At 33.3% G+C, this 27063-nt stretch overlaps 1 protein-coding gene across 1 annotated transcript in view; it reads right to left on the bottom strand.

Annotated features, from left to right (window-relative positions):
• LOC148944074 (tubulin polyglutamylase TTLL5-like) overlaps positions 1 to 27063 on the bottom strand; it is a 136971-nt gene that overhangs the window by 98439 nt on the left and 11469 nt on the right. The window contains exons 4-5 of the mRNA XM_089100602.1: positions 18056 to 18269; positions 5584 to 5840 (exon numbers count right to left, since the gene is read on the bottom strand). Coding sequence (XP_088956728.1) covers positions 5584 to 5840; positions 18056 to 18269 — 471 coding nt within the window. The remainder of the gene's footprint in view (positions 1 to 5583; positions 5841 to 18055; positions 18270 to 27063) is intronic.

Here is a 27063-nt window from a genome sequence, read left to right as displayed (position 1 = left end):
TCACACGAGCAAAATATTCTCTGTGCCACCGGGCAGTTTCCTTGGGATTTTTGAGCATGTTTAGTGTTAGGATGTTTTTAAAAATGGAAAATATCGAAAAATACTAAACTAAAGGAACTATCTTTTTTATATTTTTTTTATGGATTTAAGGGCTAGGTTAGAAGACCAGGGGATTCAACATTGGGATGCTGACACAAATGCTTTGAATAGTTAATTTTTCTATAGAAGCTTTAAAGATAGTTTTTTTAGGAATATGAATATATTATTTGGGTTATTATTAAGTATAATACAGTCTCATGTACGAACTTATTGTCTACCACTTATAATAAATTAGATGAATATCAATTTTCCAAATAGACTATGAAATTGCCCATCATGCGGTATTGTGGGGGATAGGTTGGGACATTTCCTTTTTAGGTTCAATGTTCTAGCGAATTCTACAGGGAGATTGCTTAATATCGGAATGATATGCTTCTACTGGGATTGTTAGGTCAATGACTTCTGAATATATAATAGCAATATGCAATTTTAAAAGGTTAAAGGCTGGAAAAAGGAGATCAATCAGTATATTTCTGAAAGCAAGCGGTTATATAAGCATAAGCAAATATGCCTGGAGGAAGACACAAAACACAAAAGTTTACAATTATTACAAATGATGATACGTTGGAACCACCTGAACTATTAAACATGATAAGTCCAAGAGAAAAACTTCAACAACTCAATTACACAATGACTGAAAATCAACAACCTAGACCACAGTTTATATATTTATCTAAACTCTGACCTGGACGATAAAATGAGACATGACCAATACGCGCAACTAAAGCGAAAGGCATTGACAAATTTTCTGAAGTAATCAAAATTAGAAATGAAGAAGAAAGAAAAATGTGGTTAGAGCATAAGTAACAGTGAGAAGCAGAACAAATTGAAAACGAAAGTGAAGAAGAAAAAATTGTGGGAATAGAAGACATCAAAACAAGTTACCCGAACAATGTAAATTCACTATAGGTGAAAATGGACAGCCTGGATGATCAAATGAGACAAAATGAAGATGAAAGAAATGTCACATTTCAAAATTATAGCGATGATGATTGAGTATGGTATTTTGACATGGATGATTTCATCAATGCTTACCACGCCTCTGTTAAAATCAAACGATTCGGCGATAAGTATTTCATAATGACAAAAGACAAAACGAGGCAAGAGTTAAAAATCCAAGTAAAGAAAAACATTAAAACCTTATATTGAACAAGCTTCTGTTAAAAAAAAACAATAGTACAGCGCCGTGTTTTTAATAATTCAAAAAGAAAAGCCGAGGCAACAGTTAAAAATCAAATAAAAAAAACAACCCTAAACAAAGACGTGACAAAGGATATATAGCTATATAGGCTAGTTTAAAGCATCAAGCACCAAAAGACGTTAAGTTCGGGCCAACAGTAACCGGAACACTAAGAAAAAAAAGTTGTAAATCTGCAAAGGCACTACTTCCAATTTAAGGTCTATTTGCTTAAACAGAGTACAAACAACATGACATGATTTAATTGAAAATGGTTGTAAATGATGCGTCATTTGAACACAAAGAATAAATTGTTGTCCAACAGCCCGGACGATCAAATTTTGATCGTATCCAAAAATTTAAAGCAAAGAGCACGGAGAGAAAATGCTTAAGGGGTGAAAATGCTAAATGAAAATGAAGCACAACTAAATGTGAATAGAAAAGAAGCGAAAGCAAAATCGTAACAGCTAAAGCAAAAGACTTGGAACAAACGACAGAAAGAATCACTTTAAATTGCAAAGGAAATTGTGAACTGCGATCGGTGGTTAGAAACTGGAAAAGACACTTTTCAGTATCAATTACGTCTTAAGAAATTACATAAGATGATACATGAATCTATAATGAGTGTCCGTATCGCTTTTAACATTTATGAAGCATATAAATTACACAAGATGAAAAACTGCATTGCAGAAAATTAAAATTGATGAAGGGGCGTATTATTTTAGAAGAAGAAATTAGAGGGTAGAAGAAGATATTAATAGTTAGTATTTATGACACATACAAAATTATACAAAATCACAAGTGACTCTGAACAGCCAAAAAAGAAGACATTGAACAAGATTCAGCAACAATCATTTGAATTGCAAACAGAAATGTAAACTTAAAACTAAAAAAATATCACGATAATTATGCTATTACGGAGTTTAGATACGAGGCATGTTTTTGAAGTAAATACCGTTTTGTGATTTCGCCGCCACAGCGCAAAGGTCGTCTTTCTACGCATGCGCGGTGGTTACCTATATCTCTTGTCTACACACTGACGCCATTACAGTCTGATTCTTAATTGTATACGTTGTTTACTGATTGTTTAAGATGCCTCCGACAATCCTGAGTCCTGCCGATTGTGAAGTACGGGCGGTTATACGATTTCTTAGTGCTAAAGGCGTAAAATCGATCGATATTCATCGTGAGATCTGTGAAGTTTCCGGATAAAACATTATGAGTGATGGAATTGTAAGGAAATGGGTGAGAATCCAAACTACAATCCGTGGAATGGCAACATTCATCATCACCCAAAAAAGTGAAATTTAAGCAAACAATTTCTGCCTGGAAAATCATATGCACAGTTTTTTGGGACAAAAAAGGAGTATTGCTGGTGGAGTTTCTACCTCGTAATGAGACAATCAATGCAGCGTCTTATTGTGAGACATTGAACAATCTGCGTCGTGCAATCCAGAACAAAATACTTGGCAAGTTGAATAAGGGCATCATTTTGCTGCATGACAATGCCCGTCCACATCTTGCTAGTCGGACCAAAAATCTCATCAAATCTCTTAAATGGGAAACTCTAGATCATCCTCCATAAAGCCCTGATCTGGCGCCCAGCGACTATCATTTGTTCCTGCACTTGAATAAACAACTGGGTGGTCAGCGTTTTCAAGACGATAACGAAGTCAAAACAGTTGTGATACAGTGGTTAAAAAGTCAGGCGGAAGAATTTTATGATGGGAGTGTTCAAAAACTGGTGCCACGTTATGACGAGTTCCTCAATACTCACGGAAATTATGTAAAAAAGTAGATTAAGGTACAGGCTTTCGTGTAAAAATAAAATTATTGCGATATCTTTGCACGTCTTTTTTTAATTCCAAAACGGTACTTACTTAAAAAACATGCCTCGTATTTCAAAAAATGACATTTGAATAAGGAACGTGGACAATTCAGAAGGAAGGAGGTCTTCAATTCACGACAGGATTTCTTAATTAAATTGATATCACTGATTTCCCACCCTATTACTTGAAAGTAAAGAATAAAACGATGATCATGCCAATATTAGACAATTAGGAAATTCAGAGAGATCCGCTAAAGTAAGAGGCATGGAACAATTATGCAGGAAAATGAAGCGCAAGCAAGCACTGCTGCTAGAAGACATTTGACAACCAGTATCACAACGAATGCATCGAATTGTCAGTGTAATCTGTGGTTAGAAGAGAGGCAACAGTGAGAATCAAAATGAGCTCCAGAAGAAAATAAATACTGTAAGATGGATGATTCTGTCGTGCATTAACAGGAAGGAGTAATTGAATTCACGTCAGAATTTCTTAACTCAATTATTGCTTATTAAACAGCTCATGACTTAAAACAAAGAATTGTGAATATGCATACTCTCTGTAAACGAACAGCTGTGTATTTATTTAAAACATCTTTTTGTTAGAATTATATGCCTTTTTAGCATTTTTCCTATGGTAATTGCATCAAACCTAACCTAAAGCCATGACATCAAGAATAAATTCACATGATCTGCTATTAAAACACTAGCGACAATGAAAATCTATATATAGCCATCCAAATAGCCATGCCGGAATCTGGCAGTGAAGCTACCGGGCTCCTGGTGCTATATATATATATATATATATATATATATATATATTTATATATATATATATATATATATATATATATATATATATATATATATATATATATATATATATATATATATATATATATATATATATATATATATATATATATATATATATATATATATATATATACATATATATAACTCTTGTGATGAAAAGAGATGCCGGGGGACTTAGAAAGAAGTGAAGCTGTTAGGTAGATCGGGGGGGGGGGGTTTAGGGGCCTCAGAACATGAGGAATAAACCAATTTTGAACATTTTAACTAAATGTAGTTGTACTAATCTTTAAGATAATGTGTAATCTAAAACGACTTTTTTGCTATTGAAAGAAATATGCCAGTAAAAGGCGATTAAAACTAATTATTAGCATAAATAAAACATTAAAGGGTGGCTACCACTCCCTCAGTTCTCTCTTGAAGAGTATTTAAAATTATCTCGCATTTTATAAAAAAAAACTTAGTTGGTCAAATTCACCCAGTATGCTACCCTAATGTGATGACTAGCTTAAAGGGAAATCATATCCTATTATTCTTAATGGGAGAAGAGAGGCTTAAGGAGTAAAGGCCACTTTCTGATAATTTTGACTTTCTGATATATATATATATATATATATATATATATATATATATATATATATATATATATATATATATATATATATATATATATATATCATATATATTCTGATATTTTTTCATATATATTCTATACATATATATTTTTTCATATTTTTCATATCTTTTATTTTTTCATATCTGATATTTTTTCATATATATATCATATATATTCTGATATTTTTTTTCATTAAAAGTTATCTCACATTTTATAAAAAAAAAACCAGTGTGCTACCCTAATGTGATGACTAGCTTAAAGAGAAATCATATCCTATTATTCTTAATGGGAGAAGAGAGGCTTAAGGAGTAAAGGCCACTTTCTGATAATTTTGACTTGCTTTAAATCGTATTGGCCTTTGCTTGTGCTACATAAGGCTTTAATCATTCAAATTTTACACTCCAGTTATTTTAATTATTTTATTTTCTCACTAGCAAGGGGGAGGAGGTTCCAATGGCTAAAAATTTATTCCTGAATCTAAAATTCCCTTTTTTTTAAGAATCCTTGAAGAAATTTTGTTTTGTACAACGAGTACGCTGCATTGTATGAACGACAAAGGATTTGGAAAATAACAGAAAAATCCACTTTTTAATTTAACTTACGTTTGGAAGTTCGAATGATACAAAAAAATATAAAAATATATTATATACTATAATATATAATGCTAAAATATATAAAACATATTGAAATTTGAAATGGTAACATTTCGATTAATTTTTAAGTTTGTCTTTACATTGCATTGTGTGAACGACAAAGAATTTGGAAATTAACTTAAAAACTTAATTTGCATTCGGACGTTTGAATGATACTGTATAATATAAAAATATATAACATAATATTATATATAATATACAAGTATATCAAATATATTAGATTTTGAAAAGGTAACGTTTGGACTACTTTTCATGTACTTCTTGTTATTGCATTGCAAGAACGACAAAGGATTTGGAAATTAACTTTAAAACATAACTTACATTCGGAAGTTTGAATTATAAGCAATCTGAATTTTAATATAAAAATATATTATATAATGTAAAATAAAATATAACTTACGTTCGGAAGTTTGAATGATATTTATTTATGCTGTAGTTGCATAAATGCACACAAGGATTATCCAGATTCATCGCATTACTTGTATATTTTACTGTTGCATATCTCACTAGTCCCTCTCGATACAAATAAATCACCAAAGGGTCATATGAAGTCATAAGGACGTACAAACGAAGATCACTCTTATTGTCGTCAATAAGAAGCGGATTGTCAATGTATCTTGATACAATAACGGGCTCTTCCATTAATATTTCAGATGGCTTTATAATAAAAAAATAATAAGTGTTTATCTAAATGAGTGTTCATGGTTCATATATAGCTTAACTTTAGGTAAGGGAAATCTACCTTACCTGTAACCATTAGTTCCCTTATTCTGAGTTTTACAGAAAAACACAGCGAGTTACCAAATTTTGGAAGAGTAACTCAGATCAAAAGGAGCAGGAATTTTTTTAGGGGGGGGGGAGGTTTACAAAAATACATTTTGAAAAATGCATAGTTTTTTTATATTCATTTCTGTTAATTTAATTTTACGAGTTATTCATTTTTTTACGATGTAGACAAACAGGGGGGGGGGTCAATTCCGCTATCTCACCCTGAAGACGGTAGTGGATATAAAACACAAATTATGATTCCTTTTTTTCAATTTAACAATGCTCAACAGAAGCAAATGGAATTAATCAATAGTCTGTGGGTGGAGGTTGCAGACCCTACCAGTCAGTACCCCCGGAATACAACCGGCCTCTATTTCAACCGGTCCCTGGATTCCCGAGACGCCATGGGAGACAAACCCCTGTTCAAACTACGAGCTGGTTTTGCGTCACACAACGCGCCCCTGTTTTAAATGGCTATGTATAATATGGATGACGCAATCTTGCTTCAGTATTAGAAGGAACACATATGTAAGGATTCCCATGGGATTCGACTGTAGCCCTATTTTCCACCGGCCACTACCCCTGGAATACAACCAGTCCCTGTTTCTACCGGTCCCTGGATTTCCGTGACGCCATATAAGACACGCCCCTATTTTAAACGGCCAGCCGGTCTTATGTCACACGATACACCGTTGTTTTGAATGGTCAAGTGTAAAATGGATGACGCAATCGTACATAGTATGTTATATTATAGGAATTTTTAACCTAAGTAATTGGAGTTGAGGGTAATGCTGTCGTACGTGGATTTATCGGAAATAACTTAATAACGGTGCTCACTTTGGTGTTGTGTAATTACAGTGCGCATGATACGTAATGACGGCATAAACGTGGGTTTTATGCAATGATAGCACAAACGTGGGTGTTGCATAATGACAGCGCGCATCTTACTTAATGACAGCGCACACATCAATGTCACATAATACTTTTTGAGATTTTTATTTTCGTTGAAATGTTCAAAGCGGGTCTTTTTTCTTTCTTTCAAAGCGTTTCTGTTCCTTTTTTTTTCAAGGTTTTTTATTTCTTTCAAGATGTTTTTTTTCTTTAATTATTTTTCTTTTTAGGACTCAAAATATCAATTTTCATCAACTACAACAACGCTCCAGACACAAGATCCAACAGACTATTCCAATTATTTGTTCTTGCTAATATATTCTAGAAATAGCTTATTGCAAGCAAGGAGAGGTCTGATTTTTCTTACATGCTAGAATAACGTGTATCCTACACCTGCAATATTTGAGCTACAGAGGAAAGATTTTATTTCTAGAAATTGCACTTCTTCATTAAGTAATACGTTTGTAGGAAGTGATATCAAATAATACTGCAGCTTACTCTTAATCAATTTTTAATAATTTGGGTGAAAGGGGACTCCAAGATGCTTAGTATTGAATATTGAAGATTCGTCCCAAGAAATAAATCTTAAAGACACGGGCCTTTGTACATAAAAATATATTAACAAAAATTATTATAAAACTATCAAAACACAGAAAAGGCAGTTAAAAAACATGACAAATGGAAAAAACTAAAACATGCATGTATAGAAAAAAGATATGGGTCCTAGCAGGCAATTCCAGGAAGGAGGAGGGTTGATTTGGAGGTAACTTTTTTAGGCATTATTGAGGTATTTCTGGGAGCCCTTGACGAAAATACAGCGTTTTGGAGACATGACTATGCTAACGTAAAAATAAAACGTAAAAAAAACATGCCAACTGGAAAAAATAAAAGCATACGTGAATAAAAGAGAGATGTGGGTTCTATAAGACAATTCCAGGGGATGGGGTTGATATTAGAGGTAAATTTTTAGGCTCTATTTTATCATTTTAAGGGCTTTTAATGAAAGCATCTGTTTTTTTTTTAGCGTAACTTAAATTTACACTCCCCCCTCCAAGTATAACATTATTTTAAAATATCCATCTTAAATTTTAAGCTGCAGAATATGTTACTCCATTCAATTCTTGACACAGCGACATTATTTGACTGCCCCTCTGACATCCCTTTCATTATTTCTAAGATATTTTCAGACGTTTCTTTTTAAAAATTATACTTCAATCTGGTGATTAAAGCTTGTGCGAGACAAGTATATTATAATAACCTCCAAAACACTTCACACCACCCTGGCATTACGCATCTGCTCTAATGTTCTCCACGTGTCACTCTCCATTATCAACAAACCTAGGACATTTTCGACCTTTCCCCTCTAAAAATAAGCTCATGAATGTACACTAAACATTGCTTTTTTATTTGAATAGCGGGATCTCGGCATTTCATTGATAGAAGGTGATAATCCAAGTAATTCAACACATAGGACCAAACTATTACTGCTCTGTACTGCCCTCTGACGCCCCATTCATCATTCCTCAGAAATTTTTAGACATTTCTTGTTAAAAATTATTCTTCAATCGGATGATTCAAGTTTTTGCAAACCAAGCCTATCATAATAACATTCAAAACACTCCGCACCACCATGGGATTACGCGCATGCCTCTTCTGTTATCCACGTAGAAACCCCCACTCATCAGCTTTTAGAACATTTTCAACCTTTTCCTCCAAAAATATAGTCATAAATATAAACTAATCACTGTTTTTTATTTTAACAACGGAAAAATTGGTATTTCATTGCTAGAACGTGATACTCCAAGCAATTCACACCACAGTGCCACATTAATACTGCTGAGGGGCACCCTACGACATATCTCATCACCTCCCAGACATTATAGACATTTATTGTTAAGAATTATGCTTTAATCCAGTGATTCATGTTTTCTGCTAGCAAACCCTTTTAAGATACCTCCGAGTTTCACCAATTCCAAGATTTTGTGCCAGATTTTCGTAAAAGGCTAGCATTTGATGCTGCTCCATAAAACACATCATACAATCGTGGCATTACAGGCCTGCCGCGTGTCATCCACATGGCAACCATCTTATGACCCCTAGGGCATTTTTAACTGTTTACTTCCGAAAAAATGCTTATGAATCTACATTAAATATTTTTTTATTAATTAAACAGCGGGATTCGGCATTTCTTTGCTAGAGCGTGATACTCCAAGAAATGTACACCGCACTGCCACACTATTACTACTCTATGGCACCATCTGACATCACGCCATCACCCCCAAGACATTTTCAGAAATGTTTTGTTAAAAATTACACATTCAATCCGATGATTCAAGTTTTGGGATGCCGAGCCTTTCATGATGCTCCACAAAACACATTTGAATACTATTTCGTTACACGCCTGTCTCCCAATATCCATATGGCACTCCCCTCATCACTCCTTAAGCATTTACAACCCTTTCCTTTCGAAAATAAGATAATGAATCTAAATTAGACACTTTTTTTATTATCTGAACAGTGGGACTCCGGCGTTTCATTGCTAGAGCGTTATAAACTAAGCGATTCACGCCACAGTGCCACACTATTACAGCTCTGAGACACCCTGGGCTATAGCCCCATCACCCCTAGGACATTTTCCAAACATTCCTTTGATTCAATTTTTTTCAAGAGCCAACCCTTTCATGCTGCTCCCCAAAACATCCCCCCCCAAACCACCTAACAGTTTTCTATTGCTCCAACAAGTTTTCTTAATTGTAACAAAAGTTTTACTTCATAGTAAAAATTTTTTTTGAAATAATATGTTCTACTTAATAGTTACAAAATTGTTTTTGGAAGTAGCAAGTTTTCTTAACACTAACAGATTTTATCTTAGAAGTAACAAGTTTTTCTCAATACTAACAAAAGTTATACTAAAAACTAACAAAAATTTTCTTAGAAGTAACATGTCCTTCTTAATAATAACAAATTTTTTCTAGGAAGGAACAGGTTTATCTTAATAGTAACAAATTTTTTTTAACAGTAGCAAGTTTTTGGTCAATAGTAACAAATTTCTCTTAGAAATAACACGTTTTCTGTTAATGGTAACAAGTTCTTTTATAACTGTAACAAGTTTTCTTAATACTAACAATTTTTTTAGAAACAGTAAGTTTGTCTTATGACTAACATAACTTTTCTCAGAAGTAACATCTTTTTTCTTAATAGTAACAAATTTTTTATAATAGTAACAAGCTTTCTGTTAACGATATCAATTTTTTTCTTAATACTAATAATTTTTTCTTAGTAGTAATATGTCTTTTTTAATACTAACAAAATTTAATTTCACTACTAAAAAGTATTCTTAAAAGTAACATTTTCTTCTTAGTAGCAGAAAAATTTTTCATAATAGTAAAAATTTTTACTAATAGTAGCATGTTTTCTCTTAATGGTAACAAGTTTTCATAATTGAAAAAAGTTCTTTTCTTTATACTAACAAATTTTCCTTAAAAGTAGTAAGTGTTTCTGAACACTAAAAATTTTACATAGAAGTAACAAGTTTTTCTCAATACTAAAAATTTTTTTCATAGAATTAACATGTTTTTCTTAATAATAACAAAATTTTTCTTGAAGGTAACTGGTTTTTCTTAATAGTAACGAGTTTTCATAATTGTAGCAAGCTTTTTGTCAATGGTAACAAATTTCTCTTAGATGTAATAAGTTTTCTGTTTAATGGTAACAAGTTCTTTCATAACTGTAACAAGTTTTTCTTAATAGCAACAAACGTTTCTTAGGAGGAGCAAGTTTAGTCTTGGTAGTAATAAGTTTTTGTCTAATAGTAGCAAGTTTTATGGCAATGGTAAGAAATTTCTCTAAGAAAGTGACAAGTTTTCTGTTAATGGTAACAAATTCCTTCATAACTGTAACAAGTTTGTCTTAATAATAACAAAATTTTCTCAGAAGCACCATCTCTTTTCTTAATATTAAAAAAATTTTCTAATGGTAACAATTTTTCTGTTTACGATATCAAATTTTTTCTTAATGCTAACAAATTTTTCTTAATAATAATATGTCTTTCTTAATACTAACAAAAGTATTCTTACTAAACTTGCTACTGTTAGAAAAATTTGTTGCTATTAAGAAATACTTGTTACTTCTAAGAAATATTTGTTAGTATTAAGAAAAACTTGCTAAAGTTATGGAAATATTTGTGACCATTAACAGAAAACTAGTTACTTCTAAGACAAATTTGTTACCGTTGACAGAAAACTTTCAACTATTAGAACCAATTTGTTATTATTAAGAAAAACCTTATACCTCCAAGAAAATTTTGTTACTTTTATGAAGAATATGTTACTGTTAAGAAAAATTTTGTTAATATTAAGTAAAAAGTTTTTTAATATTAAGAAAACTTTTTACTTCTGAGAAAAAAATTTTTAGTGTTAAGAAAAACCTGCTACTTCCAAGAAAGATTATGTTACTATTAAAAAGAACATGTTACTTCTAAGAATTTTTTCATTATTAAGAAAAACTTTTGTTAGCATTAAAAAAATAGTTACTCTAATAAAAAAACTTGTTAGTATTAACAGATAACTTGTGACTTCTAAGAGAAATTTGCTTCCATTGACTTATAATTTGCAACTATTAGAACAAATTTGTTACTATTAATAAAAATTGGTTATTTACAAGAAAAATTTTGCTACTTATGAAGGGCATGTTAATTCTAAGAACAAATTGTTAGCATTAAGTAAAACTTTTGTTAGTATTAAGAAAAACTTGCTACTTCTAATAAAACATTTTTAGTATTAAGAAAAAAACTGTTACAATTAAGAAAAAACTTATTACCATTGACAGAAAACTTGCTACTACTAGTAAAAAAATCTTACTATTATGAAAAAACTTCTTGCTATTAAGAGAAACAAATTTTACTATTAAGAAAAACTTTTTAGTAGTAAGAAAATGTTTTGTTAGCATTAAGAAAAACATATTACTATTGAGAAAAATTTGTTAGTATTAAGAATAAATTGATATCGTTAACAGAAAACTTGTTACTATTATAAAAATTTTGTTAATATTAAATGAATAGGTTTTTATAAGAGTATGAAGAAAACTTGTTACAATTATGAAAGAACTTGATGCCATTAACAGAAAACTTGTTACTTCTTAGAAAAATTTTTTACCATTGACAGAAAACTTGTTACTATTAGGAAACAATTTGTTATTATTAAGAAAAACTTGCTTCTCCAAAGAAGAATTTTTAGTATTTAGAAAAACAAGTTACAGTTATGAAAGAACTTGTTACCATTAACAGAAAACTTGCTACTTTTAGTAGAAAAATACTCATATATAAAAACTTGTTGCTATTAAGAGAAAAAATTTTACTATTAAGAAAAAATATTAAGATTTTTTTTAGTATTATGAACGACACAACTATTAAGAGATATTTGTTGTTATTATAAACAAATTTTATATTGTTATCAGGAAAACTTGTTACTATTAGAAAAAATCTGTTGCTATTAAGATGAAGGATGTTTCGTCTAAGAAAATTTTTGTTAGTAATAATAAAAACTTGCTATTTCTAAGAAAAATTTGCTAGCATTAAGAAAAATTTGTTACAATTAGGGAAGAAATTGTTACCATTAACAGAAAACTTGTTACTTTTACGAGAAATTTGTTATCATTGACACAAGCCTTTGTTATGTTAAAAAAAACTGTTAGTATTAAACAAACTTGCTACTTCTACGAATAAATTTTTAGTACTAAGAAAAAATTTACAGTTTTGAAAGAACTCGCTACCATTAACAGAAAATTTGCCACTTCTAAGAGAAATTAGTTTGCTTCTAAGAAAAAACTTGTTAGTATTAAGATAAAATTCGCTACTTCCCAGAAAAATTTGTTAGTATAGAGAAACAACTTGTTACAATTATGAAAAACTTGTTACCATTAACAGAAAACTTGCTACTATCAGTACAAAAACTTACTATAATGAAAAAGATTGGTGCTTTTGAGAAAAAGTTTTACTTTTAAGGAAAAACTTTTTAGCAGTAAGATAAAGTTTGTTAGCATTAATAAAGACATATTACTACTAATAAAAATTTATTGATACTTCTAAGAGAAATTTGTTACCGTTGACAGAAAACTTGCTACTATTAGAAAAAAATTGTTGCTATTAAGAAAAAACTGTTATTTTTGAGAAAAAACTTGTAGTAGTAAGAAAAAAGTTTGTTAGTATTAAGAAAGACTACTAAGAAAAAGTTATTGCTACTTCTGAGAGAAATTTGTTACCATTGACAGAAAAATTGCTACTACACGAAAAAATTTGTTTCTATTAAGTGAAACTTATTACTTCTAAGAATTAATTTGTTGGTTTTAAGAAAAACTTGCTACTTCCAAGATAAATTTTGTTACCATTAAGAAGAACATGCTACTTCTAAGAATTTTTACAAATAAATAAAAATTTTGTTAGTATTTTTTTACAGTTATGAAAAAACCTGTTAGGTGATATGTGTATGAGGGGGGAGGGTCTTATTCTTTGGAGCAGTATGATAGGGTTAGCTCTTGAAAAGAATTGAATGAATGGGTTGAAACATACATTTTGATAAGAGATATCTCAAAAATGTCTTAGGGGTAATGAGGCGATGACAGAGGGTGTCGGAGAACAGTAATAGTCTGGAAATGTGACGTAAATTGCTTGGAGTATCCCGCTTTTGCAATGAAGTGTCGAGTCCCGCTGTTCAAATAATAAGAAAAAAACAGTGTTCAATTTAGAATTATAGGATTATTTTGAGGAGAAAACGGTTAAAAATGCCCTAAGGATGATGAGGGGGTTTGCGGGGATGCTGGTGGCAGGCCTATAATGCCATTCTGGTTTGATGTGTTTTGTAGACAATCATGAAAGGCTTGGATTGCGTAAAAAACTGGATTAAATGCAGCAATTTGTAACATGAAATGCCTTAAAAATGTTTTCGGGGTGATGGGAGGATATCAGAGGGTTCCACAAAGCAGTATTTGTGTGGCACCGTGATGTAAATTACTTGGAGTATCACGCTTAAGCAGTGAAATACCGAGTCCTACTCTTCAAATAATAACTAAAACTGTTTTTAGTTTCGATTCATAAGCTTGTTTTCGGGAATAAAAAGTTGAAAATGCCATAGGAGTGAAAAGGTTTCTGTATGAAAGTTAGGTGGCAGGCATGTATTTCCATGGTAGTGTAATTTCTTTTGCGGAGTATCATGAAAGGCTTGGCTTGCGAAAACTCAAATCATCGATTGTGTAATTTTTAACAAAAAAAATCTTACAAATTTCTTGGGGTGAAGGGGCGACGTCAGAGGGTGCTGTAGAGCAGTGATACTTTGGCACTGTGGTTTGAAGTGTTTGGAGTATCATCTTCTAGGAATGAAATGCCAAGTCCTGCTGTTCAAACAATCATTTTTAGTTTATAAATTAGTTTTGAGGCGGAAAAAGGTTGAAAAATCTTTATGCCTGATAATATACCCCTGTGGGTTGCCATTTGGTAGCCATAGTTTACTAAGGATGAAGTAACGTACAAAAACCTTGGAACTGGCGGAACTTAGAGGCATCATAAAAGGCTTAGCTTACAAAAAATTTTAATCACTAGTTTGAAGCAAATTTTTAACAAGAAATGTCTGAAAAATCTTGAGGGTGATGAGTGATGTGAGAGGGCATCGCAGGGAAGTCATAGTGTGGCGTAATTGCTTGGAGTATTACGCTCTAGCAATGAAATGCCAAGTTTCCCGTTATTCAAATAAACAACAGTGTTTAATTTAGATTTATAACCATATTTTTGGATGGAAAAGGTGGAAAATATCCTCGTGGATGATAACTGGGGTTGCAACGTGGATAACAGAGGGGCAGTCAAGTAATGCAATGGTGGTGTGAAGTGTTTTAGACTTTATTATGATAGGTTTCGCTTGCAAAATCTTGAATCACAAGATTGAAATATAATTTTTAACATGAAATGTCTTTAAATGTCATAGGAATGATAAATGAGGTGACAGAGGGTCCCAATGAGCATTAATAGTGTGTCACTGTGGCCTGAATTGCCTGCAGAATCACGTTATAGCAATAAAATGTTGTTTCCGCTGTTCAAATAATAAAAAATTGTTTAATTTAGATTTAGGAGCTTAGTTTTGGAGCGAAAAGTTTGAAAATATCCAAGGAGGTGTTGATGGGGAGTGCAATGTTGATGACAGTAGGGCAGGCACGTGATGCCTTGGAGTGTTTTGGAGGTTATTAAGATAGGCTTGCCTTGCAAAAACTTGAATCACCGGATTGAAGTATAATTTATAACAAGAAATGTCTGAAAATGTCTCGGGAATGATGAATAGGGTGTCAGAGGGGCAGTCAAATAATGTCGCTGTTGTGTGAATTGCATGGAGTAAAATGTTCTAAAGCTTAAAAGATAAGATCGAAGTTTTAAAAGAATTTCTCCCGCGGAAGGAGAAGGGGGTGAAACTCTAACATGTACTCAAAAAGAAACGAGATATTTTGATTTAAACCCTCACAATAATGAAATAGAGCCTAAAACTTTACCTCTAATATCAATCCCCCCTGAAATTGCGTGCTAGGACCCATACTTTTCTTCTCTTCACGCATATTTTTGTTCCTTAGATTTGTCATGTTGTCTCACGTTTTGCTTTTACTTTGCATAGTCATGTCTCAAAATCGCTGTGTTTTCGTTTAAGGCTCTCGAAAATAACTCAATAGTGCCAAAAAAATTACCTCTAATATCGACCCCCTCCCTGGAATTTCCTGCTATGACCCATAACTCTATTCTATTCACTTATGTTTTTGTTTATTCCATTTGTCATATTTTTAAACTGCCTTGTCTGTGTTTTGATAGTTTTGTAATGCTTTTTATTAATAAGTTTGTTAGTACAAATTCCTTTGTCTTTTAGATTTATTGGTTGGGCGAATCTTCAGTACCGAAACGTATACACATTTTAAGTATCTTGTAGTCCCCTTTCATCTTTATTACTAAAAATACATTAAGAGCAAGCCGCAGTATTATTTGATATCACTCCCTAAAAATACATTAATAAAACAGGTGCAATTTCTAGAAATAGAATTCACCCTCTGTATTTCAAATATTGCAGACGTAGGAGACTCGTCATTCTATTATGCGTGAAAAACAGGAGCTCTCCTAACATGCAGTAGGCTTTTTCTAGAATATATTAGCCAGAATAAAATATTTGAAATAGCCTGATGAACCTAGCGTCTGGGGCGTTGTTGTATTGATTTGAAATTGATCTTTAGAGTCCTAACGAGGACAATGAACTGAAGAAAAATTTTTTTGAAAGAAAAATAAGCCGAAAGAAACGCTTTGAAAGAAAGCAAAAAAAGGAACACCTTGAACATTTCGATGAAAAATAAAATTTCAAAAACTATTATGTGACAGTGATGTGTGCGTTGTCATTACGTAAGATGTGCGCTGTCATTACACAACAGCAACATGTGCACCGTCATTAAATTATTTTAGTCACGCACATTAAGTCACGCACGATTAGGTCATCCATATTATACCTGACCATATAAGACAGGGTTATGTCGTGTTACGAAAGACCAGCTGGCCGTTTAAAACAGCAGTGTTTCGTTCATAGCGTAACGGGAACCTAGGGACCGGAAGAAACTGTGACCGGTTGTATTCAGAGGGGACTGACCGGTAGAGTCTGGAACCCTCTCCCCACTACTATAATCTGCTTCCTCTTCTTCTGTAAGATAAGGATAGCTGCAATTTTTGGTCACGGCTCCTGTGATTTGCCAAGTATTTGTATGCACTTTTCTTCAAAATAAATGTAACGTTTGAACTGCGGTTTTTAAAAAATAGCAAGTATGGAACTTAAGGCTTTATCTCCACCCCCACTCCCCAATACTCTACGTTTCAGAGGGATTGGAATCTACAAAATGAAGAATATTGAAAGAGCACATTAGTCATTGGTCAATGACATGTCAGATAAATGTTTATGTGATAGAGTGAATAGGGTGGTATAATCTGACCGAAACGGGTTTATGAAAACAAGATTCGTTTTAAAGATAATTTTACTGATCTGTTAAATACTTATTAGCATTTTGGCTGGGCCAACTCAAAAAATTTTACCTTCCAAAACAATACTTTTGCAGCAGATTGACAACTCAAGATAAGTGGAAATGTATATTGTGTTTTTTTACTGATATTTTGGATCTATTGTTTGTGCAGGGAGTGTTTTCAGGCATCCAAGATGCAACAAAATAAATTTTGAGCTCAAAGTCTGAATTTTCCGACTGTTTGTATGAATAAAAAAAAGAACATCAAGGATTTTAAAATACAAAACTTCTAAATAATATGAGCAGAATATCAACTGGTGGAGCAACTTATCAATCATTTATCAGCCATTAATCAATCACTCAAAATATTGCCTCAATAGACCAAACAATTTCTTTAAATAATTATAAATGCGCAATTCAATGGTTTTATTTAGATATTAAATGAGACAATGCAACCAATAATAATTTTTTGACAAACAAATTTCAATCCAAAATTGAAAATTAAAGTGAAATCCACAAATAGAGCCTAATCAATATAAGAAACAATTATTCGTTTTTGATCTTAATAAGGCAAGTGATCTATCTGGTGATTTTATCTCAAACAAAAAAAAATAATGTTCAAAATACATATAGTTTTCTGTAGAGCGTTAATAACATTAACCTTGCACAGTGTTTGAAAGCATGTGGTGTATGCTGTAGTTATAAACTTTTAATAGCTTGTATATCACTTTTTTGTTGTTGGTAATGTTATGAAAAGCTAAAACACACATTTCGAAGGACATATTGTTTTAAGGAAGCCTAAATGAGACCCTAGCTTTTAAAGGCGTCCAAAAAGCCACTGTTCCAGTTTTCTTTTCGGCCATTTCTGTTCGTTTTAAAGTTTACTTTATTATTCATTTTAATATGTCTGATTAAGGTTTTATTTATTCACTCAAAGCAAATTCTACTGGTTTTGGGTTTTGCTTTTTACATTACTTTATTTCGGATCATTTATGGTTTGAATATTGCTCTTTACTTTTTCTTGAAAAGTTTTTTTGAAGGACTTTCATTTTTTAAACATTGCTAAGTTTTAGGCAATGTTTAAGATACACGCGCAAAACATTTTACATATAAAATACCTTTATCTCCACTTCAAATATTTTATTTTAGTAATTTTGTGTATTTTACAGTATTTGATGGAAAAAACATGGCATCACCTCATATGTCAAGTATATTCCCTTTCCACGTGATGATGCTACTGGCTTAACAATCCAGGGACATCGTAGTCTATAACTCGCCATCAGTAGCTCTTTATACTCAGCTGGAAGGATAAAACTTGGTGGAATGAAGTCGAAGTGCCTCATTCCGTATAAGTCTTGCATTCTCTGGAGATTCTTGTAAAGGCGGTCTTTTCTTGTTAGTTCATAGGACCTAAGAATTCATATGTATACGATACACTCAGACAGATGTACAACATTTTCGTATATGCGCATGTTGCATACAAAAAGAAGCATGCAGAACATTTGCACATCGATCTTAATAAAAATCATTTCTTTTTACTAGTCATAATTGATTTTTACACCTTTTAGATGTATAGCTGTCCAAACCTACAAAATAAAAGGTGATAGAGCACGAGAAAGTGGATAAAAGACAAAGAAGATGTAAAATTCGATAAACCTTGGAAGCAAATAAAATGCTAAGTTTTAAATAAGTCAAATTAAATCGAAAGTAGTTTGATCCTTGAATCAAGCTTGTGCTTAATTTGGATACTGTGATTCCAGGATCAGTAAGAAAATATAGTTGTTAACAATTCTTTTCATGTAATTTGTACTTCAGAACAGATTTGTTTTCCTGGAGTTTTCTTAGTAGAGTATTAATAGTTTATGGTCACTTGGAAGCACTTGTGAGGAGTGGTGTGATTGAAGTGAAATGGCATATTATGTATATGCCCCTGTATTGAATCTCGTTCAGAAAATGATGAAAATGAGGGTATTCCAAAGAACATTATAGTGGATACCGCTGTGAAGTTTTTTAGTAAGGAGAATATTACAATGGCTGCTAAGTTTTTGACGGATAAGGTTGGTTTGGACATTCCCAAGGAGCGGAGAACAGCCGTGCCGGTTTTACTAGTTGTTGAGGATATTCTAGAGGCTCTAAAAATAAAGGATGCTGCCGACCAGCTTAAACTTAGTTTCATAAATTGCGACCCTGCTGAAGTTCTTAGTATACATTACCAGGCAGCAACTAAACTGGCCTGTATAGTGGGTAACTGCAGTGAAAAACTAAATTATCTTCTCGAACGTTCTTCATACTCCATATACAAAGCTGCCTGGTTTAAACCCTCTAAATCTGTGCCAAATGAGGTCCTGTCACATTGAACCCCCCTGCCACAGAGATGCTTAAAGTGTGTTCAAGTCAAAAGAATTTGCTTGACTCCATTAGTGCCACTGGGAGAATTCATAAGGCCGTAATCTCTAAGCTTGCTCTTACTATATATACAAAATCTGCCGAGGACACAAAGACAATTGTTACACCCGATAGAAACTACGAAAGTGGAGATGTTTGAAGCTATTCCAGACTTGAGTGATGCTTACAGATTTTGCGATAGCTTATATGTCAAACTGATCTTCAAAGAGAAACAATCTGTCGATCAGGCTATCAAGTGGGCTGTCACCGTTGGATATACTCACCTGAAGGTAGTTTCTTTTGCTTTAATGAAGAAACTACACGAACAACGACTTTTATTTTCCGTTTTAGGCACTTCAAAACCTCCACTCAGGAAGGCCATACTAAAACATGGTGTTGATAAAGATTTCATTAATCTAATATCTGAACTTCGTTTAAATTTAACTGAGGGCAAAGTACACTTGCCAGAAGGTGTTAGACAACAGACAAAGCAACATCGTTCCACTTGATGTGCCTTGGCTTGCAAATACAATGGAAAATTTTTTAAAAGAAAACATCTCCTTCAAGCGGGAGGTAGCTTTTTGATACTTTTACTGCCAATAATTGCAGGACTTGTAAACAGTGATGGCTAAACCCTATAAATTGACACCATTTGAACGTGTCCTCTCGCCCGTGGAACATTTTGAAGATAATCTAAGCAAATTCATTAATGATGAGATTGTTGCCGATGATAAAAAGCTAGTTTTACTTCAAGAGGCATTGCGCCATATGGACAAACATAGACCTTATCGTGAGCGATCCACCGCCATCTTCACAGATACCCATAAACAGGAAACATATCCTCAAGATTCTATACAATCAAAGGAGAAGGAATTGAATTCTCTAAAATTGAATTCCATATGAATTGAATTTCCTATCGAGAACAAAGTATAAGAGTATTAACATATCTCATGTTGGAAAGCAGTGAACATCAAGTTCAAGTTGATAGCACAGGGAACCGAATTATAATTCAGGGAAAAATTTATAATCTAGTTGATTTAATTTGTGATATGGTGACGAATCGTAAAGGACTTTTATCAATTGACAATAATCTATACTCCTTTCTAAATGCATCAAACTTCCCCAAAAGTCTTATTGGCAATAAGCAAATCCTCAAACAACGCCAACACCACCATTTAAAAAAGAAGAAGATTCAATCTTGGAAAATACTTGCGTCAGCAGCAGCAGAAGAATTGATTTTATAACAACCGTGACTGAAAGAAAAAAGCGACGACGGATTGATTCACCCTCCAGTTTGCAAAGTGGGAGTGGACATTACGCTACGTGTTTGCGTTCAAAATGGTCGAAGCTCTGAAACATGTTTATGAAGATATTGGTGAAGCGTGAAGTCTAAGCTCCCCCACATCGCTTTCTAAAGTTGCCTCTAACATAGATAGCAGCACATTAAAAAAAGCAAAAGTGCATCTAGAAAAAGAACCGAGTTACACACTGCATCGGAATCGCAGGCTTCGTGGTAAACAATATCGGCAAACTACAGCCTTTTCCCCTCTGCATATAATGCAAACTGATCTTTTAACTTTAGATGCAATTCAATGACGTCACAATGCACCCTACAAATATATTCTAGTGGCAATCAGTGTCTTTAGTCACTATGGCTAGCTATTCCATTGCAATCAAAGAGAGGTGTTGAAGTTAATCATACTTTAGAAAGTATTCTTGAACAGAATTGCTATAGAAAATTCAATCGGATCGCAGCAGCGAATTTGTTAATCCTCAAACGCAAAAGGTTCTATTGAAATAGAATACAACACTCTGTCATAGTCACAGCCCAATAAAGGTTGCATTGGCTGAATGAGGGATAAGAACGATTCGTCTATTAATTTCAAGATATTGTACTTTGAAAAAGACTGCTGCTTTTATTCATGATTTGGTAAAATCATGCAAATCTACAACCAACGACCCATCGATCCCTGTCCACCTCAAGCCCTCGGGACGTTCATTGCAGTGAAAATACATTTGAGGATTTTCTAAAGCAATATTCCAATGGTAGGGTTAGTGTCAATGAGAAGAAAAAGAAGAAATTCAATGTTGGTGATGCTGTTCGAATTAATAGAACCACCAATATTTCTGAAAAGGGGAATTATTTATAGAGCACTGAACTTTTTAAAGTGTCAAAAATCCTAAACGCTATATCCACGACGTATCGACTGCGAGACACCTAAGATGATGAGATTCTCGGCGGTTATTATTAATATGAACTACAAAAAGTTTGAAACACTAGTGAAATTTATCAAATTGAAAAGATATTAAAGAGTCATACTCCAAGGGGCAAGAGACAGTTGCTTGTTCGCTGGATAGGATACAACTCTGATTTTGATTCTTGGGTCAGTGTTGAAGATATTAACAATGCACAATGATTTCTATTTGACTTTCATGTCCAATATTTCTAATTTTCTTTACAATGACTTGAATAGCACAAGTGATTTTTGGACGAAACTTTCCAATGCCACCAAATTTGACGGCGCATATAAAGTGGCTCTTGTCAATAGTATTTTCTAAAATAAATATGACATCCTGAGAAAAGGTCGCAAATATGATATAAAATTAGACTCTATGATTGGCCGCCGCCACACTCAGGTTATCAAGAACAAATTAAAAAGATCAATTGAATGAATTATCCATACATTGAATTACCCTACGAAGAACTCACCTGTAAGAAGGATTTATTTCATTCTATCAATAAAAGAATTTCCGCTCGTAAAAAAGGAGCTTTTCATTTCAACTATTCAAAGGAGGGGGGCAAGATCTACATTAGTTCACCCATTGCCAATGAAAAGGTCATTATCAATGATAATCTGAGAGATGTTCTTGGCTTTAAGTTCAATATAATTCATGGTAAAAGTGCTGGAAAAACCAATTTTATTTTTGCTCACTATCCGCCAGCCTTCTCCACGGACACTAGTATATTTTTCTATGCTTCATTTGTGGAAACATCCCGGGTTTGCAATAGCAATGTTCCCCTCCTACGAGTTCTGAACGAGAAACCAATCATGAAGGCATTCACCACTACAATATAAAGCATGTTAAGTACATCTGCGTAAACACTTTCTATTTGTAACTCTGTCAGTTAACACTAAGAACTGAATTAGGTCATACCCTGGCAATATCAAAAGGTTTGGCTGTGATTACATGCCATTTTCGACCCAATGTTCAACAACAACAAGATGTCTAATAGAAAAGTGGTATTCATTTGTCCTGATATTGACTGCAATGTTAATACCCTTGGCCCAAGACAATTGGGCAATGGAATGAACTATTACAGAGGTCGCTCGTCAATGTCTGGCTATGGTCTTGGCAATTGGTTTGCTAAGCTGTTTTGCTCTGCACTACCTCTAGCTAGAAAATATATCGTAACAGCTGCGACAGATTTTGCGTCATCTACACTACACGATTGGAGGTCTGGAAGTGATTTAGAAAAAAGTGTTTCGGAAAATCTTAGGTCCACTGCACGAACCCTTGGCGAGAGATTAAAACAAAAAGGAAAAGTTTTAAAAAGGTCGAGAAAAAGTGCACCACTCATCAGTCTCTACTCAGGTCAGAAACGAAAGACATCACCCCTGTCAAAGAAAAGAAGGAAAAAGCCGACACGTACTGTAAACAGTAGAAGAAGAAGCCCCAGGGAGAGAATCACTAGATCAAGACTAGATTCCTATTCCTAAGATGTCACATATACCGCAAAAGGATTCCCAGCCTTCAATCACCTCCTCGTTGAATCTATTCAATGCAGACAATGTTGATGTGAGTGTAAAACATGGATAATATGAACAATTTTATCCACAGCAACCCCTTTCCGATAATATCCACTTTCCGATTTATTCCAATGAAGACTACTTTATGGACATGTCTTCTATATTTATAGATTTACAAATGAAAGTCCGGAAATCCGATAATACATTGCCAATTTTTGCCGATGGAATATCCTATGAAAACTGTATATTACTTAATTTATTTCGTCAATTAATTTATTTCGTCATAAATGACGAGCTGGTGAGCACAAGCAACAATCTCTCAGACTTTACAAGCTATATGTAACTCATGCTGATCATATTCAAGTCATACAAGGAGTTGAGAGGCACCTCCAATTGATATGAATATATAACTAATACTGATAGAACAGATGCACTTAAAAATGCTACAACTAGTGAATTGCATCAAGTTGGAAAAATATATCATGAAATATTTACTATACCCCAATGGCTATCACCCAATATCAAAGTGGATATAAAATTGACGCTTACTCCATATAATTTCATATTGAGAAAAGAACTTGCTGTCAATCCTCAAGTAACTCTCTCCCTCTCGGCAATGCTACATGTACGCATAGAACAGATTATGAGTTCTGTTGCTTTGGCAGTGGAAAAACTGAGAGCCAGTGGAAATAATGTAAAACTACTTGTTACTCATACAATCACCAATCAGCTTCACCGATTCATCCTTTATCAATGGTGAAATTCCGTCAAAACTAGCCTAGGCATTTGTAAAAAGCGCTATTGCAATAGGATCGTAGACTGGATGCCCACATAAATTTGAAATGTTTGGGCTTTCATCTCTTGTCTGCAAAGTAAATGGAATCCCACTCTAAAATCTATCTTTTGATAAATCCTACAGGACATTGTATGAGTTGACCATGCAAACCCTAGATCATTATTCACAACTATTTAAAAAATGGTCTAACCGAAAAATTGTTTGCTAAAACACATGGTATCATTGTATTGTATTTTTCTGGCACCCGAGATATGAGCATAGTACGTACGGGGAGTGTGTATTTAGAAAGTACATTTGCCGACCTATTAGTTGAGAGTATCTTACTAATCTCGCTAAATCAATTTGAAACCTATTGGGAAATAACTCCCGAAGGCAGTGTTAAACTAGACTTGGCACCATGAACACCAGTCAAATAATCAATGTATTTAATATGGACCCCTACGTGTCCAAATACAGATCCTATTGTCTGCCCTTGGACTTTCTTGGAAAAATTCAAAGTGCCAACAATACTCTAATTATTGCTAATAGCAATCCGTCGGCTGTGCAGACAGATCATTGTCTGCACAGATGGTTGTGCATCTTTCAAACAATGAAGACGATTGAACTTTTGATCCTCTTGGCCTACCCTAAACATTCTACACTCCACACATCAGCAACTATATTGAGAATAGTAGGAAAACTATTATTCAAAATCAGAAACGAGTGCAGGATCTGATGACTAAAAGCTGTGGCTTCCATGCACTACTATATTTCGTGTTTCGATGTCGCGGCTATACTTACAAGCAGTTTTTCAACATTTATGTAGACAATCCACGTCTGAATGATTTTCTAGTGGAGAATATCCTCTCTGAACTGTATAATATTGATTTCAGTTGCCTACGATTAAAGTGCTTAAGAAATGTATGTGAATTTGTTTAATAAAAAATGAAAAATGTATATGCAACAATGTCTTTTTTCTTTACTTCAGATTTCTTCTTCTTTGGTGTACAGGCAACTGTCGTGAACCACTAATGCTGGTAGATCATTTGAAATCACTGTATATTGATCTTGATTGGCTGCAAAGTCAGGGTCATATTTTCTACACTATAATGTAACTTCACTCTTGTCATATATTTTTGTATAGTTAATAATACTGTTTTCATTCATATTATGAAATTCGCTGTGTTTCAATCTGTCTATTTAAAGCAATATCACATACAGTGTTTTCAACTGGTGGATCACATTCCGTAACTGCCAAATAAAAATCACTAGGTTTATAGTCATAATAGGCAGGATCGTCACAACGATGACGTAGAAACCAAATTGTTTTGTTGCTTCAACAGATGAATCGTAGGCCTGATTCTTCCTCCCAAAATAATTTAAATCCAAGACCATACCAATCTCGTAGAAATAAACTAAAATCGTGTTTGGGATTCTTTCCAATCATATCGGGGTAAGTATTCTCCCACTGATCAAATTTGTCATAGTGAAAATTGGAGCACAGAAGTCCTCTAGGCTGAGAGTCACAAAACTCTTCAAGAAATAATTACATCCTTTAATTTGCACTTCATATCCTCTATGTAATTTACAAGGATTGCATTATTTGAACTTTTCATTATGTCATGAATAATTGTACAATTCTCACATGATGATCAACTGCCAAGAATGTACATGCATAGTGGACATGTATAGAACATTTTTGGTTTTTGATGTCAACTCTCTCACAGCTAAAACGAAACTGATCCTCGTTCGATAAATTCAGAACGAGGAACGGTGAGAGGAGTAACTCTCTGACGCTACCTCGTTCGAATTGGGGGAGCCATCTACATTGAATATATGGCAATGTTTTCAAAAGTATGTCCATGATATTATTCGTCTTTGTTCCAGTTAATATATCAATAAGTTGAGTATAAGCATTTGAGTCACATCGTAAAAGTTTCATACAATAGTCCAATGGGGGAGAATCAGTTTTCATTATATTGTCAAGTGTTCTCTGTGAGAATATCTTTCGATGAAGGGATAACTCGAGAAAATCATAATCCAAAATCAAATTTTTTTCCCAAGTCACAAGATTCGATCTAATTCTCTTTTTCTCGAATTTATTCATTTTTTAATCCTATCAGTCTCACTGCTGACCTTAGACTGACCATGATTCGTTCAACTTAATCTAACAAAAAGAAAGGGAACATTTTCGATTTCGAAACCATTTTATTTTATAATTACAACAATTGTAGTACACATGTAGAATTAGTGATATAGCTTACTGTCTTCTATATGCTTCACTAATGCACTTAAAGCACTTTGAAGTCTATTCACATGTGCTATATCAACTTTTGCAGCGAAGCATAATTGATCCTACATTTTAAATTTGCTCAAGGATATCACATATCTTGCATATACATCATCCCATTCCAGATAAAGCCGTGATCCTCTCGTAATTTCTACCGCAATGTTTGGTGCTCTTGTATCATTGCTACCAACTCCACTATCAACTTCTAATAGTGTAAACATTCTACTCATTATTAAAAATATATCCTGATGAGTAAAGCCAAACTGTTCTCACTCCTTGAATTCTTTTCACACACTAATAAAAACTATAGCAAAAATCTTTTCCTTATATTCACTGCAATTCCTATCCCGTTAATATTTCCGACTCCCTCATTGGCTTAGAAAGAGACACGTGACCCTGACCCATTAGACTCGATCAATAATCCAGCAATTGTTGATGTGAACTTATTTTGTCATCCAAAAAAACAACGAATAAATTGACCAACACACATGACCATCAAACAATATCCAGATGTCTAAATTCAGCAATGTTGTTGAACTTATATTGACATCCAAGAAAACAACAAACCAATTGACCTTGTAAGAGGTGTCATTTACCCTGTCCCGTTGGACTCGATAAATAATCCAGCTATTGTTGATGTGAACTTATTTTGATATCTAAGAAAACAGTGAGAAAAACCATGATAAATACATCTTCAGTGAGAAAAACTATATTTTTTCATCCTCAGTGAGAGAAACCATAAAAACATGCATACAATATGTCCTTTCGGCATTAGACTCGATTATAGATGGCAACACAATGCTCGTACAGGAGTAATAACCCTCTCCCTACTACCGAGGGACAAAATATGCTTTGTCCGCCTCGTAGAAACGTAAGAAAAATGTATAAAAAATTTTCCTTTACATTTTTGGTTTACACAAATTTTTTTAAACACATCCAAAATTCACTTATACGCTTTTTTTCACGTTTTTACAAGTCAGACAAAAATTAAGCTTAGAGCAAATA

This window comes from Artemia sp. Qi Xiang Cuo, chromosome 14, assembly GCF_049724085.1.
Source record: "Artemia sp. Qi Xiang Cuo chromosome 14, ASM4972408v1, whole genome shotgun sequence".
Lineage (NCBI taxonomy): Eukaryota > Metazoa > Arthropoda > Branchiopoda > Anostraca > Artemiidae > Artemia > Artemia sp. Qi Xiang Cuo.
The sequence above is the reverse complement of the archived record's forward strand: the minus strand, read 5'-3'. Positions and strand labels throughout refer to the sequence as shown.